We start from the raw sequence: 11,536 nt of genomic DNA, 5'->3' as shown, positions 1-11,536 counted from the left end.
TTTGGCGGCATATTAGTCTTCAAAGATTTGGCAAAGGTTCTTCTGAATGTAAGAATTTTCCAACCTTTATGCTTGTGGGAGGACCTTGTATTTATAGGCTTCTCAAGGCTTGCCTTTGGGTGGATTTGGCCTTTATTTGTGTGTTGATTCGTCCATGGGAGAATTTAGATATGTTTTGTGTCTTAATTTCAGCCACTTTACTCCTTTGGCCGAAATTATGAGGCCTTGTTGCCTATTTCGTGAGCAATCTTCAATTCTTGCTTGTTTTATGAAGATGTCTTAACTTTCTTTCCAGTTTTAGGACCAATCTAGACCCTTTTTGCATAATTTAAAGGGTGTTTCTCCCTTGTGCCGATTTTTGGCAAGGTTTTATACTTCTTTTACTTGATTTATGACATATGTCATTGATGACTTATCCATTTGTGATGAGTTATATGCCACGTGGAGCTTTGTGATATACCTTTTGTATGCAACAAAATTTACATGTCTACACCTTCCCAACTCGGTTTGAAGATATGCAACATTTAAACTCTAGGATATCCAACTCAGCCCTGAACTACTGATTCAGCAACTCAAAGCAAGTGAGAAGCCTGAAGGCGGTAGAAGAGTGGTTTCAGATGGCTATATCATAGCACAACAAAATGGCTTTCATAAAGGCAGAAAGAGGGAAACGAAGACCCAGGTCCAGAAACAGGGGTAGATTCTAATACAAAGACGACGGTGCAGATCAGTGTAGATATCATGACCAAGTTCCCACCAGACATTACAGTCATCCAAATATCAGGGCGCTCTTTAATGAAAGACTCACCTTCTTCTCGATTATGAACTCTTGTCAAAGGAAGATTATAGGGGGGTAGCTTAATTGGCTCAGACTTCTTGCTTGAAAAAGACATGAGAAAAGATTCAACAAAGAGGCAAAATTTTGAAATAAGTACATACAAAAAATTGGAGTTTTTTTTTTTTATACAATGAAAGTTTGTAGTGGAGTGGAAAAGTAAGATTCGAGGATATATAGGCATCATTTGGTGGAATCATCTAACCATTGAATTTAGACCGACTTGTCTTGGGATCAATAGATCTAACAACTGGGATAAACAAAGAATTTCTAGTTTCTTGTGCACAAGCATCAAATGTGACGTTTAATCATTACGAACTTTATGGCACGCTACACGAAGGTACACGTGTGAATTCGAAATGCTGCCACATCAGTGTTAGAAGTCACCTCGCATTCATGAGGACTAAACGTTACGTATTCTAGCTTAGTTCGAAAAGTCTGGTCTCTGGTAACAATCCATTCTCAAGGGGAATGGGTTTCCTCTCAAACAGATAGTTAGGGGAAATTATGGGACCATGATTTTCCAGGGCCGAAGTAAGGTTGATCAGCATATTGTTACCTCATAAGTCCAGTCATGGTCCCACCAACTCTAGGCAGAGCTATATCAGACGGAGAAGGGTACCACCATCACTTTACACTGGGACACTAGGCGGAGTCTTAGTAACTCTGTCGGATGACCATACTTGTTCAGCAAGACACGCGGTCTGATCCTGATATGGACACAATCACATTCTGTAAGTCTTAGAGTCCCTACAATTTAGGGATAGATGTGCACCGCAAGTAATCAGAACTCCTAAGAGAATGCAATAACTACTTACTAGATATCCTCTAGGATTCTCCTAGCTTAAAACGAGGATTGTATCCTAAAAAAGTCTCTCTCCCACGGTATAAATACACCCGTCTAAGGTTCACCTATGGTAATGCAAGCTATACACTTGAATTCTCTTGCCCACTGCTTGACTCTAAAATCATTCACTAACTTGACCGACAAAGTGCCTTTGGCCAGCACACCCCCTCCCCCTAGCCTAAGGCTTGCTTACGGTTGTTTTACTATTTTTCAAGTTGCTCAGGTTTACAAGGATTTGTGCCCCACCGCCGCTCATGGAGGTGCGCAAATTTGGTTCCAATAGTTTTTTTTTTTTTTTTTGTTCCAACAGTTCATGTATATGCATTGCTGTGTAAAAATACAAATTTTATTTGGGTCTTTATAAATTTAGAGTTTATAATTTGAGATTTTTGAAGGGTAAATAACAACAGTTATAAAAGTCTAAACCTTTTAAGAGTTTGTTTGTTTTTTTTTTTTTTTAGCAAATAATATTATCTACACTAAAGGGGAGGGGATAGGCTTAGCCTCACAAGGAGTTAGCAATAATGTAGTTCAAATTCACTTTTGAAGTAATAAATTGGTATTGAGCTATTCATTCTCGACATTTGAGAGTAAAACTTCTCACTTATAAATGAAATAATACAATTAGACCGTGAGATTAGTTGATGGACTGAAGAGCATTAGGGATGTTATAATTAGGTGGGTTCCCATTAAATAGTTTATATAAACGTACCTCCATCTGATAACGAATGTGAATGACAAGGTCATTAGGGATGTACTTAATGTCGTACCACTGGCCATCTCTGCAGGCTTGGAGGCCTTGAACATCGTTGGTGACGAGAATAGTGACAGTTGACATGTCGGTATTAGCCACCACTCCAAGGGCAAAATCCGGGCGAGGACATGGTGGGTAGTAGTTAATTTTGAGAAGGTACTCCAAGTTATCACCACCGGCAGCCTTCCTTAACTCCTCTCCTTCAAGCCCCAACCCTAAAGATAGCATCTAGAACAACTTGTCCACCACCTTGTGCATATGCTTAGCAGCATACTCCTCCTTAGCTTCCCTGTACCCCATCAAATTGAAAATAGTTAATATTTAATCACTTTCGCTCTCTAATATTGTAAAACGGAGTGGTGTTAGCAATGTTACATCTATGTGATAACCGAAGGAAAGGTATACTAAATGGTTTTTATTACTACTCTAACTAGAGGAAAAACGCTTGCACTCATAAAATGGTGGGTTGGAAGGGAATGCCTTATCTGCTAAAACAATTTACGTTGTCACTAAAATGATTTAAGCTTGAATTTGAGGGGTAGAGTTTCGTCGGCCCAAAAAAGATAAAAGAAATAAGAGTGGCCCATTAGAATAAAAGAATAATTTTTCGTTTTACTCATTTGTTGGTTTTTTTTTTTTTCTTAGAAGAAAATTACTTTTAAATCGTTACTCATCATGGGAATCCACCGCTTACTCTAAAAATTAGTTTAACTTTTTTCTCTTCACTTTAACAATAATAAGGAGTACAAGATGATATTTTTTAGTAATAGTGCAAATGACATCTTCATATTTTTGCTAATATTATTTTTTCAAATATTATTTTTTCAAAAGGAAAGGGATCCTCTCCGGATTCCTTATACCAAATCCTCCCTATCAATTAATCCGGACCCTTAAAATTTGATCCAACGGCTAAACACCCAATATTCTAAAAATCGGCCTAAGCAACTAGCTGCTTAGGTGCTGGACGGCAGAGCCCCGACTCGATTTAGGCCAAAGTGGTTACTTAAGGCGGGGAGGATTTAGGCGGCCGCCTAGGCCCTCTAGGCGGTCTAAGCAGCGCTAGGCAGCAGTCTAGGTGGCTGCAAATCACAAACTTGCTGCAACTCTCACAATAAATCTGAAACTTTCGATGTCGTACATAGTAGCAAAGCCTCGACGATCTTCTGCAGCTTGTCGTCTATGAATAAATGAGAGAGAGAAGGTATTTGACATTTAATCTGAAGTGGCGCGAGCTGCAGATCCATTGATTCAGTTTGAATCTCTGCAAGGGCTTTGGGAGGGCTCTGAAAGGGCTAAGGAAGAAGACGAAACGAAAAGCTATGATAGAAAGGGATTTTCAATTTTCAAAGGGTAAAAAAGGTGTCATGATCTAGGACTCCACCTTTGGGAATGTGAAAGAGGTGAAGTGGCACACGGTTTTGAATTATGAAACCACCCATTACTTTTGGTCTTTTCAAAAGTTGTCAAATGTTTGAGATATATATATATATATATATATATATATATATATATATATATATATATATATATATATATATATATATATGTGTGTTATATGAATTATTTGGATAATGTTTTTTTTCTAAGACCATCAAATTATGTAGATAAAATAAATAATATATAAAAAAAATTATCTAAATCCGCCAGCCCGCCTAGGCGTCCGCCTAGCCACCTAGGCACTAGGCCCCAGCTCGCCACCCGACTAGTGCCTAGCATCTTTTAGAACCATGCTAAAAACATGAGGCTCCTTTAAAAGTTATAATAACTTTAACCATTGGAAATGATTGATTGATGGGAAGGATTTGATAAAAGAGATCCTAAAGGATCCCTTTCCTTTTCAAAAAGCTAGGCTTGGAAGCAAAGCCTCTATGTACCTGTCGTATTCATACTTTAATGCCCTATGCTAGGTTGATAGTGGTATGGCATTTTTTTTATGTCGATGATAATGGTATGTTAAGTAATCATAAAAAATTAAAAATGTGTGTTGTGTTCCTGTTGTACTATTTTAATGTCCTATACTAGATTGACAATGGTACGTTAAAAATTAATTGAACTCTAGTGTTTTGTGGTCCCCATTAGATAATTGAATTCTAAATTTTCAACTTTTGCATGTTATTTTGCCCTATTCTATACACTCTTTTTGAAGTCACTCAGTAATCTGCATCAATAAACAAAATAACGTAAATCATGCTTGTGAAGAAAGTTAGAGGAAATATTTGTTCAAACTTGCATAGCTTCAATAATATCGTCGCATAACTATTTAACATCATACTTGAGCAAAGATCTTGCAATTAATTGAGAAAAATATCTCGCCAAGACCATAATTGGCTTCACCACATCTTCGGGCAAGAGGTGGTGAATTCCCAATGGAAAAGGCGTTGAAGTATCACATGACAATCATGACTATTGAGGCCTGATAATTTGCCTCCATCTATGTTTGCTCAACGGACAATGTTTGAGGCATACCCATCCGGAATCTGTACATAAGATAAAAATTCCAAAACTCTTTCATCTTATCCGATTTCACCGAAAACGATGCAAGCTTCTTTCTGGCTATGTCTTCATCCCTCGTCATCCATAAACTTGGCCTAATGCCCATTTTTTCAGATTGATCTGAGCTTTTATTGTGTCCTTTGTTTTTCCCTTGATGTCTAGTATAGTTTCGATCAGTGTATCAAACACATTTTTCTCAACATGCATTACATCGATGTTGTGTCTCAATTTTAATTTGGACCAGTACGGGAGCTCAAACAACCTCGTCTTGTCTTGTCTTGTCCTATTTATGGATTTTCCCAATGGAGCAAAATCCAAACAATTCACCTAAGCCAAAATTTCATCTCTGGACCATTCTCTGGGTCTTGGCCGAAGCTCTGTGCCGCTGAAGAAGGCTATCTTCGTGGTTCTATTCTAAGAGGTCATTTTAAACTACAACTCATTGCGTACGAGGCATTTATCCAACGCCTTATTCTCTTTGTAGAATAAAATGCAAGTATTTTTACATGCATGAATTTTTTTATATTCCAATCCAAGACCACTCAGCACCTTCTTTGCACTTTTATGATCTGTAGGCAAGCAATTGTCCTTTGGAAGCATCCTCTTGAAAACCCCCAAAAAGTAATCAAAACACTAGTTCAACATAAGAAACTTTATTTTGCCATGCATCAACTCAACAATAGTCGTGAGCACCGAAAATCCTTCACAACCGGGTTGTAATTCTTGCTTGGTATTTTTTAATATTTTTTCATATTTTTCAAATGCTTCACTATCTATGATGCTATCTATGATGGGAGGGGCGTCATCTTCTACTTCCTCATTCGTATTCTAACTAGTGTTTGGAAAAACAATTGATAATGTCCATAATTTGTTCATTCAGGTCCACAACAGATTCAACTGTCTCCACTGCTCGGGTACTGTGTGAGGATGAAGCATGTTGTATTTTTTCTCCATGATGATTCCACATAGTATAAGTCTCCATCATCCCATTTTTGACTAAATGGTATCGAACAGTTTCAAAATATTCAGTCATTAAGTTGTTACACTTTCTACAAGGACACCAAATTTGAGTTGAACCCCGGTTGTTTGCAATTGCAAAATCAATGAACTGATTTATTTCATCCAAATAATCATTAGTACATATGTTAGGATTATGTATCCATTGTTTGTCCATATCACCTGCAAACATAAAAAATTTACAAGGGTTACAACAACTTCATTTATGACATGCCACCTTATGCCTCCGGTATGGGTCCTATCTCATTCGAGAATGCATAGTTACGTGCTGTAATTTACGATTCCAAAACATTAGAGTTTGAATGTAGGAAAACTTCGGCAGCATCTCCCAGCAGTTCTTAGATACAAAAAATTATGATGCACCCGAAGAACACAAAGAGATGCTACCAAATTTCCCACGTTCAAACTCTAATGCGTGAACCACAAACTACAACATGTAACTGTGCATTCTCAAACTGTCCAAAATTTTGGGACAATTCAAGAATTAATTGGATCGCAGTCATGCTTTCGTATCCATTCGTGAAATCTAACCAATTCTCAAATAAGAAACTAAGCTCATATGAACTTTGCAAACCTTTTTTTTTTTTTGGTACATTCATACAAAAATGTTTGCATACAAATTCATAAACTCACAACAAGTATACATTACATACAACACAATTTAAATGATTAGAAATTAAATAAGTTAGTTAAAAAAAATAACCTTCGAGATTAACGGCAACAACGCATTCAATACTGCTGGAAATTCCAACAGGAAGGCAAAAGCTGCAAAACAATTGCAGCTTCTGCCTTCCTGGATTATGGTTAAATTCAGTAAAGTGAACAGACTTTGTGCTACGAAAGCACTGTTGCGCAAAACATGTTGCTGCCACTTTTGGTGCCATCCAACCACTTTTTGATGCGTTTGTTATAACACTTTGCGCAACGAAAGCACCGTCACACAAAACATATTGCTTCCACATTTGGCACTATCCAACCACTCTTTGCAGCATCTTTTATACCACTTTGTGCGACGAGCCATTGTTCGTCACGCATTACCTTTTTTCTTAAAAAAAAAATGAATTTTCCATTCAGTCTTCAATTTTTTTTCAAAACACATAAACACTTAAAATATCAAAAACTTATTTCATTAAACCATTTGTGCATAATTAAGCAATATAAATATTTATTAAAATGCATAAATTTTATTCAAAAAAAACATTAAGTACATGTTTAAGTAAACAGTTCAAAATAAAATACTTCTAATTCATATCTCATTATTAAATAAGCACTAAATTTAGAATAAAAAACACTATTCTACTCTTTCTCTAGTAGTTCTGGTTCTTGTTGTAGTTCTACCGCACATTGATTATCAAACTTCCACTCTCGGAAACAAGACTTGAACATATTGTCAATTGCCTTCATCACATTTGGGTTACTTTTGGCAATGTCCCAATTAGGCTGTCATGCGTAAAATATAAACTAAAATCTCCCTATTATATTAAATTTAACAAACATTATTATTTTTTAACTAATAACTTAACACATACAACTAACTCATCACTCATGTGCATCTTCAGCTCCTCAGGGATGGCTCTCCAAGACTCCCAATTCGCAACACATTTGACACGCACCAATGCTCCAACATCAGACCAAAAGCTGGCACGCTTATCTGACTTCATCACCCCCATTAATTCGTCACAGTAACGGCTCCCACCATTAGTGTGTTGGACATCAACAAAATATATATTCATAATACTAAAGCTAAATAAAACTTTATACAAAATGCAAAATTTACAACGTAAACCTTTTTCGGAACCTTCACCATCTATTGTCTTTGACAAACGCGCACCACCGTCGGCCATCGCACCAACAATCAAAAAACAAATTGATTATAATCTGCAAAATTGTAAAGTGTCTCCAAAACGCATTCTAAAGAAGGAGAGCAAAGCGCATATTTATAGGAAGGTTAGAGACTTTGCGCGACGAAGCATTTGTCATACAAACATCTGCAGTAAATACGGTTTTGATTCCTCTGATTCACATGCACTGAATTCTCTGACCTAAAAACTAAACGACATTTGCACGACAAAGGCTTTGTAACTCAAGGTTTTATCACCTAGCACGACAAAGGTTTTGTCGCACAAAACATATAGATTCGAAATATGGCGGTAAGGTTATCTAAGTTTATTTCTCCCTTTGCGTGACGAAACTATCGTTGCTAAAAATTTTGCGCAACAAACTTTATGGATTGTAATTATGAAGTTTACGTAAACATAGATCTTTAGTATCTATATTTACATAAACTTCATAATTAAAAATAAATATTCAGTTATAATATTTATTCTAAAAATAATTTAAAACTTATAAATCGGATTAATAATATTCCATGCAATTATTTAAACAACAAAACATGAATTAAACCCTAATTAAGTCCAAATACATAACTGATAAAAAGACCTTAAAATTAAATATTATCCTCAAAAACATAAATTTAAAACTACTGTTTCAATGGTCCTCCATTTTGCTCCACGGCATAATGACATCGCTTGTAACCTCCATTCAACGCCTCATCCATCAACTTCATCAACTCTTTGTCCGTTTCGTCAAGAGTATAGTTACACTATTACACATATATGCAAATAATTAATTCCAATATATAACAAAAAAATTAACAAAACTATATATTTTCTACTTTTGTCACACTTACTACTAATTGATCCATCACCACCTTCTTTGCATTCTCAGGCACATATTTCTAAGAACGCCACTCAGCAGTAGGACAATAAGTTCGCATTGCTGCATCAATCGCATATGCAAACTCCACATATTGGCTCATTTGATAGGGCCTGGAGGGCATGCTCTACTCCCGAATTTTATCCTTTATTCAAACACGAAGAGAATTGTGAAGAATAAGGAGAGCCGAAGTGCATATTTATAGGAAGGTTAGGCACTTTGCGCCACGAAGCCTTTGTCGTGCAAACCTCTGCACTAAATACAGTATTGATTCCGTTGATTCACATGCACTAAATGCTCTGGAACAAAAATTGACTGGACTTTGCATGACAAAGCCTTTGTCGCGCAAGTGTTCTGCGGATTACCACGCACTGAATGCTCTGACCCAAAAATTAAACATTAACGGACATTTTTACAATGTTTTGCGCCGACAAAGCCTTTGTCGAGCAAGTGTTCTGCGGATTACCACGCACTGAATGCTCTGACCCAAAAATTAAACATTAACGGACATTTTTACAATGTTTTGCGCGACGAAATGTCGTCCCGCAATGGTTTTTGCGACCAAAATTTTGTCGAGTAAAATCTTGCTCAACAATTGAAATTATTTATTTTATTCCGTCTCAAAAACAGTTTCTCAAAATACTAATGTCAATATTATAGTATTTTGAAAATCTGTTCTTGAGACAAAACAAAATAAATACAGTCCATATAAATTTATTCTTCCAAATTATTAATAATTTAGTGTCATCCATAAATAGACTAATAAAAAAAACTATTCTAATCTTTCGCTGGTCCACCCACTTCATGTAGCTCTGCATCATGTTGAACATCAAACTTCAACTCCCGGAAATAGATTATCTAAAGAACATATCACTATTATAAATAAATTATCTAAAGAACTAAATTATTATTTAACAAATTAATAATTTACACATACTGCTAACGTATCGATCATGACCGTCTTTATGTCCTCAGGGACGTCTCTCCAAGACTTCCAATTCACTCCACATATGTCACACACCAATACCACGATGTCACCCCTAACCTTGTTCACCATATCCTACTAATTCTACATAACTGATTTGGTAGCGACTCTTAGTAGAAGAATGACCAACAAAGTCTGCCATCGCGTACGAAAAAACAAACAAAAATTGAAATAATAATTCAGTGAAAAGAGTTCTGGCTTCTTTGCGTTTCCGAAATGAATTGGGAAAAATAAGGATAGCAGAAGCGCATATTTATAGAAAGATTAGAGGCATTGCACGATGCAGCCTTTGTCACACAAACATCAGCTTGGCCTTTGCACAACGTAGCCTGTGTCGCGCACAGTTTCCTTGGGAAAAACTTCGTCGCACAATCTTTTCGTGCCAAAAAAAAATTACCCACAATTTTCTTACTAACTTTGCGCGATGAATATCTTTTTTTCGTCATGCAAACGCTATTGCACAACAAATTTGTGCGTCGTGCAAACACGAAATAATTTTTTGAAATTAAATATTATGTTTTATACAACCACCGATGTCACAGCCCGTCCCGGAATTTTGGAATATTATTGGTTGCGAATGTGGAAGTTACTAAAATACCTTGGATGTTATAGTGTGTTATGTATTGTGTACTTAGGTTTTGGATCCATCCATTATTTTCGTAAGTTTAGAACTAAGGGAACTAAAAAGGACTTAGTTTTGTTGGTTTTGGTGGGTGACCCGCGTGGACACACACACACACACACACTCTCTCTCCATCACTCCCGTGCTCTCTCTCTCCTCCCTCTCGGACTTCTTCTATTTTCCGTACAAACCGTACGAACGAACTTCGAACTCAAGCTTTCATGCATGGATCGACATTAAAAAGGTAATGTTCTTGTTCCCTACAAGCTCTTGAGTCCATTCGTATTATTTTTAGAACTTGAAACCTTCGAAAACCCTAGTTTCTCACGAACTCCGATTTAGGTATTGTTCATGCACTAATTATTGTGAGGTTTTTAGGAGTTTTTAATGGCATGATTTAGAAGTCGGGAAATCGAGATATATGCATTTGAAGTTTGGCCGGAATTATCGTGCTTTCTCCGGCGAGATCCCGTGATTTTTAGAGCTTGGAATTGGTAAGATTATGTTCTATTCGTCCTAAGCTTCAATTTGGTTCAAGTTTCATGGAATTTGGTTGAAAATTGACTGAGATATCAAGGTTTTTCAAATTTCCAGTTTTCCGGCGACGACGACGGTCGCCGGAGTTCGAAGGTAGGGGATGACGGAATATTCAGTCAACTTTGACGGAATATTCCTAACAACGTTGGTTAGTTTAACGGTTTCCATTACTGTTTAATGGTTTCCATTACTATTTAACGGAATATTCATAACGGGGTTAATGGATTCCGTTAGGGTTCCTGTGCTTGGCCGCGCGTAGGGCTGTGCCCTTGCCGGCACGTGACGGCACGTGAGGGCTCCAAAAATTATTTTAAAAACATGGGGATGTTCGTGGAGTTGTGTAGGTCTCGATGGTATATTTATATACCTCATTTGAGCAATGTATGAGAAGTTATTAGCTAGTATTGGTTATGTGCTTTAAATTAACGTTTTTATAGTTGTTTCGCATATAGGGGAGACTTATCCCAAGGACGAGCGCAGTCAAGGGCGACTCGAGGGCTACGACCTTTCAATACACCAGTGAGTGGGCTTTTGGTTTTCAGTATATACTTATATACTTGATATTTTTCCCAGAAAATGCGTTTAAATGAAAGTATGCCTTGAAATGCCATGCATATAAATTTATGTTCAGTATATGAATTAGTATATGATGCATAATATATAATTGTGGTGATGTGGATCCTCAGGTCAGCCCAGGTGAGTTTATGAATTGTGAATGTGAATAACGGTTG

The 11,536-nt window shown here is 36.8% G+C and overlaps 1 protein-coding gene across 1 annotated transcript; it reads right to left on the bottom strand.

Annotated features, from left to right (window-relative positions):
• Nucleotides 1–872: 872 nt before the first annotated feature.
• Nucleotides 873–2,872, bottom strand: LOC126605125 (flavonol synthase/flavanone 3-hydroxylase-like). The gene is made up of 2 exons (XM_050272490.1): nt 2,395–2,872; nt 873–1,545 (listed from the first exon to the last, which is right to left on the bottom strand). Exons 1-2 carry the CDS (start codon nt 2,662–2,664, stop codon nt 1,468–1,470), a joined length of 348 nt encoding a protein of 115 aa, XP_050128447.1. The 5' UTR covers nt 2,665–2,872; the 3' UTR covers nt 873–1,467.
• Between the last annotated feature and the right edge of the window lie 8,664 nt (nt 2,873–11,536).

The sequence above is a fragment of the Malus sylvestris genome, chromosome 15 (assembly GCF_916048215.2).
Source record: "Malus sylvestris chromosome 15, drMalSylv7.2, whole genome shotgun sequence".
NCBI lineage: Eukaryota > Viridiplantae > Streptophyta > Magnoliopsida > Rosales > Rosaceae > Malus > Malus sylvestris.
This window is presented reverse-complemented; position numbering and strand designations above follow the sequence as displayed.

Bases quoted from the DNA above. Each gene is read 5' to 3' on its own strand.
- LOC126605125 (XM_050272490.1), bottom strand. From the start codon at position 2,664: ATGCTATCTTTAGGGTTGGGGCTTGAAGGAGAGGAGTTAAGGAAGGCT. The intron at 1,546-2,394 runs GTACGTTTATAT...TGTCCATATCAG, and splicing joins ACATTCGTTATCAGATGGAG to GATCAGACCGCGTGTCTTGC.